The following is a 17,930-nucleotide window of genomic DNA, read 5'->3' as shown; positions in this document are numbered from 1 at the left end:
TCATCTCCACCGGGGAGGTGTATAGTTATAAGCAGTGAGAATTAGATAATACAGTGCCACTCTATGATGAACGTTTTTGAACGTATGATGAATGTTTTTAACCTTTCTGAATGTGAAGGAATCAGTGATGTATTTTGTTTTGGTATGACGTTAGAACCTGGCCGAACTCAGTTTGGCGGTCATTCAGAATATTGACGGGTATTTTGCACACTATTTATAACCATCACATTAAAAGTTATATATGTTGTTTTGATGCCTGTTTGTTTCCCAAATATATACGTGTGCGTCTTAATGGGTGAATAAAAGGCATCGAGGTAAACATTATTGTAGAAAGGGGCTTTATGAAGTTCAGTCCATTTACTTGCATTGGTTTACAGGGAAGATTTGCCACATCCAATACGGCGGACACTCTGACGTATCCCAGCAACGGGCCACCAGCTCAATGCGGCGTCCATGTTTATATGTCTATGGGGTAAACAAACAGCATGTGGAGAGGGACACCATTGGAGGGTCGAGTGTTTTGGTGAAGCTTCAGCGATCATGGAATGAGCGGAGAGCCTCTTCCTGCTCATGTTTCAACGAAAACTCCAAGTCTAATTCTTCTAAAACTGATTCCAAAGTGGAGTCAAACGAGCGCTGTTCAATAGCGCTTTCTCCAGCGTCGTGCAGCCTTGTCACTCCTGCAAAAGCCTGCCCAAAGAATCCAAGCAAAAACCTTGCGTTGTGATTGGCGGGCACGATTTGATGCCCGGGGTGTGTTGTTGATATGGTCCGAGGCTAGACCCACTTGTAGGCAAAAATATTTTTGGCCGCTAGGCGGGTGGGTCTAGTTTATTAGGCTAGGGTAGGAGCACATTATCCATAGGCAACTCCAATGAGCCACGCGTGCGCATAATAACCTACCCTAGGTTAAGCGGTGCCAATAATAATAAAAAAAAAGTCCATTATGCAGAACGCGAGAGTAACCTTTGTGACCCGAGTCAAGTAATGTAAGACGCACGCGCGTTAGTAGTCAGTTTGTTGTTGGAATGGATGCAGCTGTCACCCTACTCTCGTGTGTGATGTAGCATGCTAATATTTTCATGTATTTGTTTGCATGTCTATTATCTAATAGTTTTTCACTGATCTCAATGTCCAAGATTTGCCACGGTGGTATTAATGCTAACGTTAGTCAAATGTTTCTTAGTTAGCCAGTTATGGTACTAGCCAGGTTAGTCAGTGTGTAGCTACCAGGCTAGGTTGAAAAAAATGAAAACGGCAGATATCAGTGAGTAAACATTTCTCCTCTTGAAAGTGTTTAGATGATTTACTTGTCTAGTTGGAAAAAGGCATTTTTTTTTTGTTTTTAGGAAAGGAAAGTTTCGTATGGGGCGGCACGGTGGTGTAGTGGTTAGCGCTGTCGCCTCACAGCAAGAAGGTCCTGGGTTCGAGCCCTGGGGCCGACGAGGGCCTTTCTGTGTGGAGTTTGCATGTTCTCCCCGTGTCCGCGTGGGTTTCCTCCGGGTGCTCCAGTTTCCCCCACAGTCCAAAGACATGCAGGTTAGGTTAACTGGTGACTCTAAATTGACCGTAGGTGTGAATGTGAGTGTGAATGGTTGTCTGTGTCTATGTGTCAGCCCTGTGATGACCTGGCGACTTGTCCGGGGTGTACCCCGCCTTTCGCCCGTAGTCAGCTGGGATAGGCTCCAGCTTGCCTGCGACCCTGTAGAAGGATAAAGCAGCTAGAGATAATGAGATGAGATGAAGTTTCGTATGTCAGCATTCAACATGATTTGCCACAGCTAACAAAATTGTTTGCCTAGTAATTGCCAAGCCGTTCGCATGAGATGGCTTCCTAATGTTACTAAGGTTTTAGGCTACGTTTACATTACGTCGAATCAGCGGATCATCAGATTAATGTTCTTAAAATGATTCGCGTTTACACTAAAACCGTTAGCCGTGCACACAGCAACACCAATACGCGGATACGCTCGGCTCCGCAGGCATCCTGCGCTCCAAATCACTCCGCCCTGAACAGCGAGTGCCCTCTGGAGGGTGCGCACTCCGGCCCTGCGCAGCTCACAGAGCGCGCGAGTGAAGTGAACAAGCCACGATTCGGGACTGAGCCGCTGTGTGTGAGATCCCAGCGCATATCACTTATTACTTGCAAGTGGAAGGATGGCAAGCCTAAAGACAATCATAACTACACAATGGGCAGTATTTGCATCAGTATTTGCAGTATTTTCATACTTTTATACTCTTTAATGAAAGGTGATACAAGGCGGAAGTCTGCGCCGTTTTTCAGCAGTCGCGTCACATGACCAACGCCAGCAAATCAGGAAGGTGGATGTCACAGTGACGTTGTCCAATGAGACGCCAGCTAGAGCTCAGCACAGCGTATTCGCGTATTCTCAATGTTTACACAGCACCGGAGCTGATACGATCTAGATTGAATACGTGGACGCTGGCGGATTCCCGTTTCCCCGCTTTTTCAGGGGGGTTAATGTAAACGGACAGTGCATCCGCGAAGAAAACGAGACAGATACGGTCTAGTGTAAACGTAGCCTTAGAATGTTAGCGTTAAGTGAACGTTAAGTGAACAAGGCAATTAAGTGTTAAATTTGGTTGTAGAGGTATTATTTTTTTGACTATGAGGTGTCCTAATTTGATTGAAATTCTGTCCGCTACAATTCGCATCAGTTCGTTTAAATGGTGGGCTTTAGCCTATCAAGATTGTCGTCTCAAACCTGAGGTCTCAACAGTTTGATGCCGACGTCATAGCAATTCACTGGTTGTTTGTCATTTGAAACACTAGTATGTATCGCATATATGTTAATCTGTGTACACATTGCAAAAGGTCGCTGATTAACACTTGCAACTCTGTCATGATGGTGTAAAAATCTAAAGGTAGTAAAAAAAAAAAAGTTATTTAATTTAAGGATTGCTGTACAGTATACCCTGTTCTGTCGTTGAGTTGGTAGAGATGATTGGAATGCCTTGCCAAGATAGCAATACTCATTGATTACTCTCAGCTGAACTTCATACCTGCAGCTAAACCACACCTGTGAGGATATCCAGGAACAGCCACACTCCCACCCTTGTTATATTGCTTAATTACAGAATGTTCAGTGTGGTTCATAATAACATAACAGTGTAGGCAACATAACATCAACGTTGATGCTGATGAAAAACTTGAACTATTATTATAGTCCATCTTGGCTGCATAGCACATTATCATACATGCTGCATAATAACAATGTCAGTATACTGGTGATAGACCAAGTTCATGTGTACTGCAGTTTGTGTTTATTGGCTAAAATATGCAGGGATTGTGTCATAATTGTACAATTTATTTTATTATATCTTTTCTAGCATACTTTGGACTTATGGCCAGACTTGCAGTGAACAGCCCTGACATTAAAGCTGTTGATGAGGGAGTTTAGTGTTTTTTCACTTATGTCCATGTTACACTTCCTGACTTTGTACTTTGTTACACTTCTTGACTTTATACTACACTTACTGACATTGTTATTGTGCATATTTTGAAAAAAATGTGTGTGTGCTCATCACCTGTTCTAATATCTACACCTATTGTTTGATGTTTGAGGTTGTTTGCCCTCAAAATAATTGTTTTCCAATGATGAAAATTGGCACTAAATGTTTGCGTATTGCACTTGTCATTAAAAGTATCAAAATGAAGTTACTGTGTGTAGTGGCTGCATTGTTGCCGCACCGCGTCTTTGCCGCGCCATGCCATACCACACCACACTGCTGCCATGTCGCATTATGGGTCTATATATTTTCCTGATTTTTTTTTTTTTTTGTCCTTGGCCAATCACATCCCTGTTTATAGAAGTCCAAAAAGAGGATGTAGCGGTCATCAGGACAGAAGAAGGAATAATCAATCAAATCAAGGACAAACCTGATATTATTAGAAATATGTATTTTTTTTCTTAAAAATCCTGACTGAACTTCATCAATAACTGAATCTAATACATTTTTAATTTGTTTAGCACTTATGGAGGCAGAAATCTTGTCATTATTCAGGAATGAAAATAGGTCGCCAGTTATCAATAGACATGAGATGGTTTTTGGGTTTGGGAATTAAAGTAATCAAGCCCTGAGTCACTGAAGGGGGGAGAGTGTCTACTTCAGTACTTTCTAATATGACTTCAGTTATAAAGGGGGCCAACTCTTCTGGAAAGGTCTCCTCAAATTCAGCAGAGGGACCATCAGCACTGGGAGATCTGTTCACCTTTAGATGGTCAATTGCATAAGAGACTTCTTCGATGGTCATATTTTGATCACACAGTTGTCTGTCATCTGGATGAATTTGGCTGATATTATAGACTCCTTGCACATGACATCACACATCACATGATAGCGTCTACTGGGGGACAACCAGACATCGTCTTTCCTGTAAGCAAGGAAATGTCTTAAATATGGTTCATGTTTGCGCTGTTTGTGGTTCCAATCGTTCAAACAGAGAAAAAGATAAACAGTATTACCGTCTCCCTGGCAGGGGCAACACCATGATCAAGAAGGTGGTTTGCTCAAGGTGAGGCCCAGCCATTGCACTCAGGCTGTGCTGACCTTTGTGAATTCTCAACTGCATAATTTCTGGTGATGGCACGGTGGTGTAGTGGTTAGCGCTGTCACCTCACACCAAGAAGGTCCGGGTTCAAGCCCCATGGCTGGCGAGGGCCTTTCTGTATGGAGTTTGCATGTTCTCCCTGTGTCCGCGTGGGTTTCCTCCAGGTGCTCCGGTTTCCCCCACAGTCCAAAGACATGCAGGTTAGGTTAACTGGTGACTCTAAATTGACTGTAGGTGTGAATGTGTGTGTGAATGGTTGTCTGTGTCTACGTGTCAGCCCTGTGATGACCTGGCGACTTGTCCAGGGTGTACCCTGCCTTTCACCCGTAGTCAGCTGGGATAGGCTCCAGCTTGCCTGCGACCCCGTAGAACAGGATAAAGCGGCTAGAGATAATGAGATGAGAGAATTTCTGGTAGTGGGGGACTGCGTTTGCGCTGTCCCCTTTCACATAATGGCGGCACGGTGGTGTAGGGGTGAGCACGGTCACCTCACAACAAGAAGGTTCTGGGTTCGAACCCAGCGGCCGGCAAGGGCCTTTCTGTTTGGAGTTTTCATGTTCTCCCCGTGTCTGCGTGGGTTTCCTCTGGGTGCTCTGGTTTCCCCCACAATCCAAAGACATGTGGTTAGGTTAATATGGGACAGCCTTGAGCGGGGCACCTTGCTCCCCGGGTGCTGTTAGCATGGCTGCCCACTGCTCTGGGTATGTGTGTGCTCTCATTGCTCGTGTGTGTGTGTGTGTGTGTGTTCATTGCCCCAGATGGGTTAAATGCAGAGAGGAAATTTCACAAGTGTGTGATGAATAAAGTTGTGCTTGCTTTCTTTTCTTTCCCTAGAACTTTGTCTTGAACTTCTGATTGTGGCTGAGGAACTTGACTTGGGCATTTCTTTAGAAAGGAAATATCTCTGATCCGGGAGTAGGAGACTTTTTTTCACAGCAGTAGGAAGAACCCAGTCCGCCTTTTTATGTCACTGTCAGTGAATCCCTTTGTTTCACTCCAGCTTCAAGTCCATAATAACGATGCTGTGTGAGAACAGCTCTCTCCGAGGCCTGCCATACAGTCAGTGTGCAGCCACCATCCTGCCAATTTCTTCACTGACAGTCCACGGAGTTGAAGATTTTTCAGTCGTTCTTTGCGAGTGGTTAACCTGGAATAGAATATAGGTTGTATTCAGTCACATGACTTTTGCTTGTGAGTTTACTTCCAGTGAATGAAGTGGTGTTCAGGCAAACTGTTTTGGCTGTTGTCATGTAAAGAGCAAGTGAAACCGTCTCTGACAATTTTCACAGTTTAGAGGCCAATACACAGTCAGGATACCTTCAGAAAGTTGCTGTTTGTGATGGGATAGATCCTTACTCGCTAGTAAAGAAGGATTTTTCCTATGAATTGGAAAATTATCCATCCGTTGAGTTCCCCGACATCTCAAACACCCTGGTGCTGCAGACATCGTTCTACACGGACAAATAGATGAAAACCTGGAAGAGCATGGAGGAGAACAACTTTTTATATGTGGCTGGGTTAAAGATCTGGGGATCAGGACACCAAGATAAATCCTGTATCGTTTATGCCAGGGTAAGGAGGAATTTCTGGGCTTTTTGTAAGTGTCTTTGTGGTGGTTGCTAGGACGCTACAAGTTTTAATATCAAGTGTAAATAAACCACAGCCGCTTGATTCTCAATCGTCCCTGCTCTTCTCTTCCAGCAAACAACAATTTAAAGGTCCCATGGCATGGTGGTTTGTTGATGCTTTAAACGGGCTTGTGGAGGCTTCCGGATGTTATATCCGCAGCCTTTCTCGAAATGAACCCTCGGCACGTTAATATAGCCTCCTGGGAGAAAGCCCCATTTCAGCGCTTTTCCCAGTGCGTCGTTTTGCTAATGAGAAGCAGGAGGCGGGGAAGGGTAGAGGGTGGGGGCGGGCCATGGGGGGAGGGGCTTGACCAAGCTGCGGCCTGTGTGTGAACAGTAGCAATGGCAGGTTAAGCAACAGTCCAAGCTTTTGCTTTTGACCCGGAGTCCTACCCCGAAGCAGAAGCGCAAGCAGTTGAACAAACTGCTTCACAAGTCTAAATAAGGGAGTGGGAAAATGTGTGTACAACACTAGTAGTATAGTAGTATAGTGTTTGCGTGCACACACATACTCACTGCTATCAGCGCCTGTAGCCACGCTGCTAAGACAAAACCCCGTTCTCCCTCGGACTCCTTTCGTAAACTCAACGTGACACAGAGAACAGAGTGAGAGTGTTCGGAATGGTAGTTTACAAACGTATAATACCCTAGGCTTGAACACACACTCCATAACCAAAGAGGATAGAAGCAGCAACTACAGCAACATATCGCTTATCCAACAGAAGACATGCATTGCAGAGCAATAGTCAAACATAAGCTCATAAGTTAGTCAATTTCCAGACTAAACCAGGGGTGATAGCGTTCCGGCGCCGCGCCGGATTTCCGGCGCGCCGTGGCTGGGGAAAAAAAAAAAAAATCTAGTTCGCCCATTGTCCTGTGTCATTCTGAGATGCGTAGATAGACAGTAAAGGGAATTCCGAATTCCCTTTACTGTCTATCTGCGCATCTCAGAATGACACAGGACAATGGGCGAACTAGATTTTTTATTTTTTTTTCCCCAGCCACGGCGCGCCGGAAATCCGGCGTGGCGCCGGAACGCTATCACCCCTGCTAAACTCAGTTTAACAGAGCGATGCTGCATGCTCTTTAGTTTTGTCGCGCAGATTACCTGGCTAACTGCAGGAAGCAGTTAGCTGCACAGCTAATGTAGCCATTGCTAGGCTAACGCGGCACCGATTTTAAAACACTGCAAAACGACCAGTTATACACTTGTTCGGTGTTTGAGGCTGATGCGGCAGGGATGCTTGGCACAGACCCAGGCTTCAGTAACAGTTGATGTGCAAAACCTGCCCTGTACTGTCCCAAGTTGTGGAAACATTCATCAGTAAAATGCTTCCGACAAACATGCACCGTCTTGGGTAGACTCAACGGCGTATTATTGAAGTAAATAAAATTAAGCCACTGCGTCTTCAGGGGCTCTCCCGTCGGCAGTAAAAACAGACTCCTTTCTGTGTTGTCACATCCATGTACAGCACAACTTCCATGTTTCGCTCGCTTAGGTGGTGCCATGTTGTTGTGTCCTCTATGGTCTCCTCACTACAACTGGGCGGGCAATCCATACGGTGGGTGGGAATCCGGGGGGGCGTGGGGATCATCTCCCTTGCTGACGTCAGCAAGGGAAGAGCTTCTCAACGTGCCGTTTTGACGCACCATTCTCAAATATTGGGCATAGTTTGGTTTACACATTATGAAATTTCTAGCCACTGGGGTGACCTTAAGAAGGTCAGAGGAACTCATTTTAACGTTAAACCTCAAAGTGAAAATTTCATGCCATGGGACCTTTTAAAAAAAATTAAAACAGAGAAAATGCAGTGAGAATGTACATTCCAACATCTATGTAGGTAACACTAGGCCATATAGCTACATTGTCACTCCAACTGTTTCGAGGAATTTTGTACAGATCATAACTACTAAAACTCTAATTTCCGCGTGAGAGTAATTCCGTGCCAAATCACCAAATTTTAGAGAAAGTTCCCGACTGACCATCTCAGAATTTGTTCATTTTTTTTTTTATTTTATTTTAATGTCCTTGTTACTAATAACTGCTGTGCAAAATTTTAGGCCAACATCTCCACTAGTTTCGGAGATATTAAGCCTTCAAAAAGGGGGCGTGGCCCCATATTTAGCATAAAAACAAGTGTTACAGCTAGCCGCTGTGTCCAGGGATCAGGTCGTCGAGGCCCCTGCCTTCGACTGCCGCCCAATCCACACTGCACCGGCTCCCTACTGCTACCTCTGTGGATGGTGAACCCACAGAAGGTCGGGCCCACGTCACCGCTTCGGGCTGAGCCCGGCCGGGCCCCATGGGCCCCAAGCGCTCGCATACAAGCCCCAACCCCGGGCCTGGCTCCAGGGTGGGGCCCCGGCTGCGCCATACCGGGCGACGTCACAGTCCTTGATTGATTCTCCATAAGGGTTTTGGTGAACGCCTCCCTGGGGAGGTGTTCCAGGCATGTCCCCCCGGGAGGAGGCCCCGGGGAAGACCCAGGACACGCTGGAGGGACTATGTCTCTCGGCTGGCCTGGGAACGCCTCGGTGTTCTTCCCGAGGAGCCGGCTGAGGTGTCTGGGGAAAGGGACGTTTGAGCTTCCATGCTCAGACTGCTGCCTCCGCGACCCGGCCCCAGATAAACAGATCGAGACGAGACAAGTGTTACAATCAAACATCCATAGTTTGATGGCTAATAACTTTTGAACTGTTCACACTAAATGGCTCAAATTTGCACACATGATTCTTTGATATAATAAAGCTCTGTACACAGAAGGAGAGCTTTGTATGTGACATATTTGCAGATTTATGGCGTGCCAAATATGGCTTCCTGGAATGCACATTTGTCCATGGTAGCACTTTTGGCTCTGTATCTCCAGTTTTAATGACACCAGATGTCTGATTCTTTTTAATATATGAGACATGTTATAGTATTATCAGGAAAACATGTTATATCTGTGACAAATTATATTTGTCTCATATATAGGCCCCTAAAAATGGAAAAAAGCTTGTCGCGTCTGTAATTTGAATGCTTATAGCAAAAATCTGACAAGGTCTACCAGAAAACAAATTGGATCAGTCAAAAGAGCAAGGTCTAATTGATATATGTACCAAATATGAAGTTGGTGCTGTGAAGAAAACTATTTCATTCAAGCTGTTGAATCTAGGTTTTAAGACATGCGAAAATGCCATTCACAAGGTTACATCACATGCTACATCATTATTAATTCAAATTCTCTTGACTATACATATATGTAGTATATTTGTAAATATGACAAATGATTTACAAATCTCACAAAAGTCAATTACACAAATTTAATTCTATGTATGTAGACTTAGCATGTCTATTTGAAGCGTTTGAATAACTGGTCAATTTCTTTCACCACACCAGACGGAACTACATATTGTCTACCAGTTGATGTGATTGGTGCATCTATGATCTTTATGATGTGTATCAGTGGAACCCAACAGATATCTTCTCTTCTGGGCCAACTGTAAGACTTTGCAGGACCATGAGGGTGCATAAATTATACTTGCCCACCTGTTCCTCCTCCGATATTGCACAGATATTACCAATCCACCATTGCTGGTCATACAAACATGCAACATATTTTCCTGGGATCATGTCTGACAGGGTGTAACCTTCTTTCACAGCATCATCTACAACCTGGGGATGAGTGCCACTCATGTCCACAATGAAGCTTGGTCCACCAGACACTCTGCTGATCTGCAACTGGCTCTCTGAGATGGGAACAAATGAGTGGTTGTCCCTTGTTCCTGGTATTGTTGAGGACTTTGAAAGTCTCTTCTGAAGAACTTTTCCATTGCTTGTTACTTCCCCCTTTTCAATCCAAATGAAATGGATGTTTTTTCTGCCCACACAGAGATCTCGTGGTGTCAGTATGTGTTGTGAAGTAACTGCCTGTAAGCTGGCTCTAGCTGCAGAACGCTTCACGGTGCCACCTATCCTGTCACAAGGTGATTTTCCATAGGGAGTAGCAAAAAAGTGCCATTCAGCTGTCATACCCAAGTCTTCCTGGTGATGCAACAGATTTGTACAGTTTTTGTGGTTTTTGTACTGGGCAGCTGATCCATCACTAAAGTATACAAGTTTAGAAATTTGGGGACTGAGTTGTTGAATGTATGGAATCACTGCTTTTAAGAATGTGTGAATGACTATAGTATCATGCTTCAGGCAGTCACTTATGACACGTAGATATGAATGTTGTTTCATATGTCCCATCATCTCTGCTCTTCTTCATGTAAACAGCAAATGGATGAAGGGTGCACTGGCTGTTGTTCCAGTGGTACCCCTGCGCTGCATCCTGTACCAAGAAAGAGTAGTTCTCAGCGAAATCCAAAAGTACAATGATGTAGCATGTGATGTAACCTTGTGAATGGCATTTTCGCATGTCTTAAAACCTTCTATATTCAACAGCTTGAATGAAAGTTTTCTTCACAGCAGGGTCATTCCATGCCAAATCAACAAGAGGTTATGCTCGACCATCTCAGATTTCAATGAAATTTGGAGGGCTCAGAGATACTATTAAAAGAAGTTAATCCCCAAAATTTGAGCTTCCTATCTCCAACGGTTTCAGAGATACAGGCAAATTCGAATTTTTTATATTTTTTCATATAACTGATATTTGAGGGTTAATAAATGCTTCAATAAGGCTCAAGTAGGTTAGGAGACATGTTTCTTCCTCAATTTTAAATAAAATTTCAATTAATGCTCAGTATTATTTGTAAATTGATTTTAATCTAAGACTGTGTAACATTAGCAATCAATGACCAGCTATTGTGTACCAGTCAACAGCCAGCCTTATCAATATCAACACAGCACAATAGGTGACCTTTGATACCAGAACAGGTGGCTCATATCTTATAGTTTTAGAGTCTGTAAACTGCATACTCATTCAGATAACATTATATTGCTTGGATTATATTAAATACATTGTAATACAGAGCACTGAGAAAATTTACCAATGTTATTAACTGAATGTGTTTCTTTGCAAGGATTGGATATTTTGAATAGTTGACTAGGGAATTTAATTGTAGTTGCTTTCAATTTGAGATCAGTATAAATGAGTTTGTTCTTAGACATCTAGAAATGGCTGAACTTCCTCCCTGTTCTATAGGAATTTGACTAAAGAAAGATTCTGACTGCCATAAGCTAACATACAACAGAAATTGTAAGTTAAATACACTCTCTCAGTTTGGAGCAAATACATTATTATGATCCAGAATCATGTTAAAGTCTCCTCTGATTACGATACCAGTGTTTGGAAACTTATTCAGAGTATATTCAGTGTGAGTCTCTCACACTTCAAGCAACTTATTCTTCTTAGATTTTGAGTTTTAGCCAAAATATTCACAATTAAAAAAGTAAACCTTTCAATGCGAATAACCTGGTAAAGAAAATGTCCTGCTGTGTCACAGTCTGTAGAATACTACCAGAGAAAGTATATTTTAGCGTGTCAACCCCAGCAGTGTGTTCAGGTCCATGAGCCAGCCAGAGATCGTTACCCCACTGGGCCCTCCGTAATCTTGCATCACTGGAAACTGAGTGTGACTTGAATAAAACAAGTCAGTTTTATGCTGTTTTGAGACAAAAAAAATTGCATTATGCTTTGCAATATTTCTTAACTCCCTGGCATTGAGAGTAATATCAGACAAGAACGTATTAGCAACAACAATAATAAAATGAGAACAGAATAAGTTCAGAAGAAAACAGAATACGGGAACCCACTGTCAAGGGCCGCACCATTCAAATTTTTATGAAGTGTCTTAGTTAAACATAAATTAACCACAGGTCCTTAAGTTTTCTATTGCAAATCCAACCTGCATCAGGTATTAATCACTCAAAACAATTAACCAAAGTCAGTGACATTGAACTGAGGCTTTGTGTAAAAAGAAAATAAAACCTCCAGCTCTATCAACATAAATTCACCTGAGCAGTTTGTGCTGATCAGACTTACCGGGTGGTGACCCATGCTATGAAAGAAACAAACTCAACAGTATATTAACTATTTAAAGCATCATGGTCAGTGCAACTTATACAGTCATGGTAGATGTTCATCAGGCCTCAGGTAGCTGGAGTCAGTTCAGTCCCGTTGACAAAGGCCCAACCACCAATGAAGTATGCCGTTTCCCTTCTTGGTGTCTCTTGGCCACCAAGGGCCAGAGCTGCCATCGTCTCTCTCTCTGGCAGTCTGGGACAGGTCCTCAGCAAAACAGTTTGTTGTTTTGGAGGGGAGTTGATTTTTTTTTTCCTGTTTTCCAGACTGCATCCTGGTAGCTGTGTGAGGTGAACTGGAGGATAATCGCTCGAGGTTTGGAGTCGTCTTTCCATTGGCTGACCGAGCCGATGTACTGTGTTGATAACCTCAGGAAACTTGGCCTGGTACTCAGGTAAGACTGTCTGGCAGATCTGCATCACCTCTTGAAGTACATTTTGATCCATGTGTTTGGCTACTTCATAGAGTCACAGGTTCCCACGCTGTGAGTAACTCTCCAGCTCAGCTATCCATTGCTCCATCAGGTGTAGTTTCTTCTCTACTATGCGGGTTCATTCTTCAACACGTGTCACTTTCCCTTTCACATCACGGATCTCAGCTCAAGCAAAGTCAACTGTTTTCTTTCGTCCTTCAATCCTTCATTCTCTTGTCTTTTATCAGCTCCTCTATGTTATTCTCAAGTGTATCAATTCTACAATTAAACACCAGTGAGAGCTTCTGCACAATGTCTGTGCTGTCCATATCAAAGAGTGTTGTGACTGACTTTTCTTTGATACCAGAGTTTTGCTCAGTGTCACAGGTGAGGGAGGAAGCTCTGAATCCACAACCACCAGCACAAATTGGTCTACCAAACAGTAGTCGTGTAAGTTGTTCATAAGCGGGTTCTTTCGTGCCTCTATGCTGCATAGCTAACAGTGCTAATGCTATTAGCACAGCCAGTCCACTCAGGTAGGTGCAGGTGTATAAAGGTAACGCTGCCACTGAAGTGAGGTTACTGCTTCAGAATGCTCATAGCACTGTCTTACTAATTGTACGATGTTAAAGTAGTGTTTCACTTGTTCTCTAACGTCTCAGGTGTGCAGCTCCAGATAAAGCGTGCCCTCACATCGTTATCTTGGTCAGCATCTGCCACCAATTCACTCCCTTGTATTTTTTTTTTTACACTGCATGAATGTGGATTGAGCCTATGATCTTCGGTTTGCGAAACCGACACCTTCCCACTTGGCCACCATGCCTGAGTACAGATAGTGATGGACCGTCGGAAGCCGACACTCCAAAGCGCGTATTGAGTATAAGGGTTGATGAAGCCCCACTTTGAGGCATGTATCGTTTAGAAAAAAAAAATGTGGCCGATGACAGGCGAGGCCTCGGTTTGTTTGGTTCGCATCAGCATTTCATCCTGAGTGTTCATTCCCAGATAAAAGCCAGCAAAACAGCTGACACTTTGTGGGTTGTTTGGTTGGAGAGAATCTCCCTCTCTCTCTCAACTTTTTTGATCAAAGTTTTTATATCATTCCAACATTTGGAATCTGTATTATTAAGTAGTAGTGATTGTGTTGTCAAATAATATTTATCTCCTGATTGTAATAGTGGTAATATCCACTCCCCCCCCCCTTTCTTGTCTTTATTCAAAAAATGGAGCTTACACACAAGAGGAAATATTCACCCATGTGGAACATTTTTGAAATGGTTCCTCCCAATGAGGTTTGTCACTGTAAATTATTATTATTGTGATTATATCACCATCATGCACAAATATATTCAGATTGCATATTCATGGTTTAAGGTGAAGTGCTTGCTGTGCCAGAAGGAGCGAGTGTAGAACAAGAATATATCATCAGTGCTGAGGCATTATAGAGCTTTTCATGAGAATCAGCAGCCTGCCAACAGACCAGACACAAGCGACAGTAAGAATCTTTTTCTGTTTCAGTTGTGTCATCAAAATCAAACTATGTTTAACTTAAATATATCATCTTTGTGTCATAGATTCCAGAAAAACAAATGATGGATGAGGCCTTGGTTAATATGATAATTCCAGACACCCAGCCATTGTCAGTGGTGGAAGATGTGGGTTTGATGGAGCTCATGCACATACTGGAACCCACTGATCTTCTCCCTACTAGGAAGATGTCAGAATGTAGTGACAGTCAGCCTCACCTCTGATATCTGGACATCCATGAATATGGAGACTTACCTTCCAGTAACCTGCCACTTCATTGATGACAATGACAGACTTGGAACGATTTTGCTTGGAGCAGAACATTTTCCAAGTCGTCACACAGCAGAAAATATGGCTCTGGCAAAAGCAAAATTGATGGAGGAGTGGGACATAAAAGAAAAGGTGAAGTGTCTCATCACTGATGCTGCACCAAATATGATAAGCTTGTGCCAAGGCATTGCCTGTGAGACATGCTGTTTGCATCACACACACTTAATTTAATAGTGCAAAAGTCATTTGACCATGTCCCAGCCCTTAAAGGTGGAGTATGAGAGTTTTTTCAGGAGTATTTTTTACCATATTGCTTGAAAAGCTCCTCACACCCATGTTGCAAGCAGTACAATAGAAGGTTTGACCCAAAAACGAAATATTTTAATCCAGTCTACAGTGTAAAATAAAGGAAAAATGCCATCCAATCATATCGAGGTACCACCTCAAAATGATTGGATACTGACACGTCAATCAGACTGAAGCCCGAGCAGCCCGGCCCTTCTGTGTGTGAGTGAGAGAGAGAGACAGCGAGCAGTGTCACACAGAAAGCACAGGATTCTCTCAGTGCGCTTCCTCCAAACAACGGGGATTTACATGAAAACGGAAGGAGATATTCACAAAATTCTTTCACAGTGAGCGCCACAAGGCTTTCCTGAACACACTGATGTAATTTCTTTGTCTGTAGTGTAAAAAATGAGGTCACTAGAGCGAGTTAAAAACGAGTGACTTTTCTGGCAAGTTTTATAATGGAAGTCTATGAGCTGGGTGGCTGTGCTCTCCTCACTTTCAGGCTTCTCATTCAAAAACTGCAAGTCCTATCGTGTAGGTAGACACATTGTGTGAATCAGGACAAGTGTGGCTACTACTTTTGAGAAAATTGTGTGTGGAGTGAAAATTGGGGCTGAAAACACAGTTTAAATGAGAAAGTTTGAGCTATTTTTCCAAGCTCTCTACACTCTGCTGTAAGGGGGAAGAGGGGTGGAGACACGGGGGGGAGCATGGCGAGGGCGGGCGTGTTTCTTTTCAAAATGTGGCTTGCAGGAACTGTTATTCCAAAATCTCGTACCCCACCTTTAATGATATGCATCCCAAAGCCAGAAAAATCTTCTCTGTTTTTCTGGACAAGTCCTACAGCAAAAGAGAGACTGTGCCAGGTACAGAAGCAAATGGGGGAGGCAGACTCTGAATAGAGGTAGATACACGCTGGAACAGCACTTTCCACATGCTGGAACTCCTTTATAATGAGACCGAACCAGTGGGAGCAGCCCTGGCATCTTTAAAGACCAACATCTCCCCAGTTAATGCTCATGAACATGAGGCTGTTGGAGATACTTTACATATTCTGGCTCCAATCCATCAGGCTACTGTAGAACTATCTGAGGAGAAAAGGGTATCTGCTTCAAATACCTGTCTACAATGGAGTCACTTAGTGCAATGACGACGACAACCATGCTCGACCCGAGGTTTAAAGCCACTGGGTTCCTATGCCAAAATAAGATGCATGAAGCAGTAAAGCAACTGACAGTAGAGTGGGCCAATAGAATTACAATTGCTGAATCTGCTAGATCGAGTGAGCCCTTTATCCAGCAGCCAGCCTCCTCTGAAACAGCTGGGATGCAAACAGCTGTAGTAAGTATAAAATGGTTCTGTTGATTTGTGTTATTATTCTGCTAAAGATATTTTAAAATGTAATGAAGTATTTTAACCACTCAAATGTTTATATAAAATTTTCCTTAGTTGTCTTGTAGCATCTGCTGGACCCCACAGTGAATCAGAGCAGAAGAAGCTCAAATGCCACTGCTGATGCAACAATAGAAGGGGAACGTTACTTGGACGAGGCCAACCTTCCAAAAATTGTAGATCCACTTGTATATTGGAGTCCACAAAAACATGTTTACCCCCACCACTACCAACCGGCACTTCAGTTTTTATGTTCACCAGCATCCTCAGTACCATGTGAAAGGGTGTTCTCCGAGGCTGGGGAGGGAATTTCTAAGAAATGAACCGCCTCAATCCAAATACAGTAAAACAATTACTTTTATTTATTTATTATTATTTTTTTTTAAAAGAACATAATCAATAAAGGTTCCCCTAAATATGACTATGTATCCTGCATGGAGCACTCACAGTCCATCACACACACAATAAACACAAACATTACTCTCTTTATATTTATGGACACCTTTTTATTGTGCAGATACAATTATACTGAGCATAAATTCATACAAAAAGTGTGTGTGAGACAGGGAGAGAATAAAAAGCATAGAGACCAAATAAAAGGCACATAAAACACTTGTGTAATAAGTTATTTTCAAACAGAACATTGTGTAAAGTCCATGTAAATAATGTGACATGTCAGAACACTGCTGTGATGTAGATATTGAAACATGCTGTACACGTCTCTGAGCAGTAGGTATCGCTAGTGAACTCGAGTGAGATTTCAAGTCATGAATCTTCATCTGCCACGCCCCTTTATACTCCATACACACTTCAGAGCCTCAGTTAGCCATCACTGATCACTATACTGCAAATCATTAACATTTATTACAGAGAAAATGGCAAATAAACTACTGAATATTAAAGATTTATTATGGACTTAAATTTGTTAGAAATGACCACTAAGTTGTCTCATCTCATCTCATTATCTCTAGCCGCTTTATCCTTCTACAGGGTCGCATGCAAGCTGGAGCCTATCCCAGCTGACTACAGGCGAAAGGCGGGGTACACCCTGGACAAGTCGCCAGGTCATCACAGGGCTGACACAGACACAGACAACCATTCACACTCACATTCACACCTACGGTCAATTTAGAGTCACCAGTTAACCTAACCTGCATGTCTTTGGACTGTGGGGGAAACCGGAGCACCCGGAGGAAACCCACGCGGACACGGGGAGAACATGCAAACTCCACACAGAAAGGCCCTCGCCGGCCCCGGGGCTCGAACCCAGGACCTTCTTGCTGTGAGGCGACAGCGCTAACCACTACACCACCGTGCCGCCACCACTAAGTTGTGTGTGGAATTTTTGTTTTGACATTGTGTTTTGTTGTCTCAGGAGCCTAAATATGATTTATGTCTAATCTTGGCTAAGGAGCTGACTATCATACCAGTGGTGTTGGGTTGCTCACTAAGAATTTAACAGGTTTAGTTTGTTAGTGACATACATGTCAACCTTTGGTCAATCAAACCTGTATAACCAACCTCCAAAATCCGTATTTCCCTTATAAAATCCATATAAGATGCAAATTAAAATAATTTACCTAAAATTTGAATGGTAATTAATCAAAATAATTAGTTTTTCTTTCGTTTCAGACATGTAAAAGCTTTTCACCTTTACCTGACATGTTTCGACGGTGTAACTTCCGTCTTCATCAGAGGGTCACCCGGATGTTGGTGTGTGACGTGCCTTTATAATCAGCTGATGTTACGGAGGTGTGACCTCCCTGTCAATATTGACAGGTCGGTCACACCTCCCGCTGTCCGTGTTGCCCCCTAAGGACAGCGCTCCAGGCGCG

At 43.2% G+C, this 17,930-nt stretch overlaps 1 protein-coding gene and 1 pseudogene across 1 annotated transcript in view; both read left to right on the top strand.

Moving 5' to 3' along the window:
- Positions 1–10,167, top strand: part of LOC132885414 (splicing factor 3B subunit 2-like) — a 92,334-nt gene extending 82,167 nt beyond the window's left edge. The window contains exons 17-18 of the mRNA XM_060920072.1: positions 9,844–9,969; positions 10,074–10,167. Of these exons, the coding sequence (XP_060776055.1) occupies positions 9,844–9,888 (45 nt within the window). The 3' untranslated portion in view covers positions 9,889–9,969; positions 10,074–10,167. The remainder of the gene's footprint in view (positions 1–9,843; positions 9,970–10,073) is intronic.
- LOC132896978 (U1 spliceosomal RNA) lies at positions 4,487–4,641 on the top strand (annotated as a pseudogene).
- Positions 10,168–17,930: the final 7,763 nt, after the last annotated feature.

The sequence above is a fragment of the Neoarius graeffei genome, chromosome 1 (genome assembly GCF_027579695.1).
Source record: "Neoarius graeffei isolate fNeoGra1 chromosome 1, fNeoGra1.pri, whole genome shotgun sequence".
In the NCBI taxonomy this organism is placed as follows: Eukaryota; Metazoa; Chordata; class Actinopteri; order Siluriformes; family Ariidae; genus Neoarius; species Neoarius graeffei.
The sequence above is the reverse complement of the archived record's forward strand: the minus strand, read 5'-3'. Positions and strand labels throughout refer to the sequence as shown.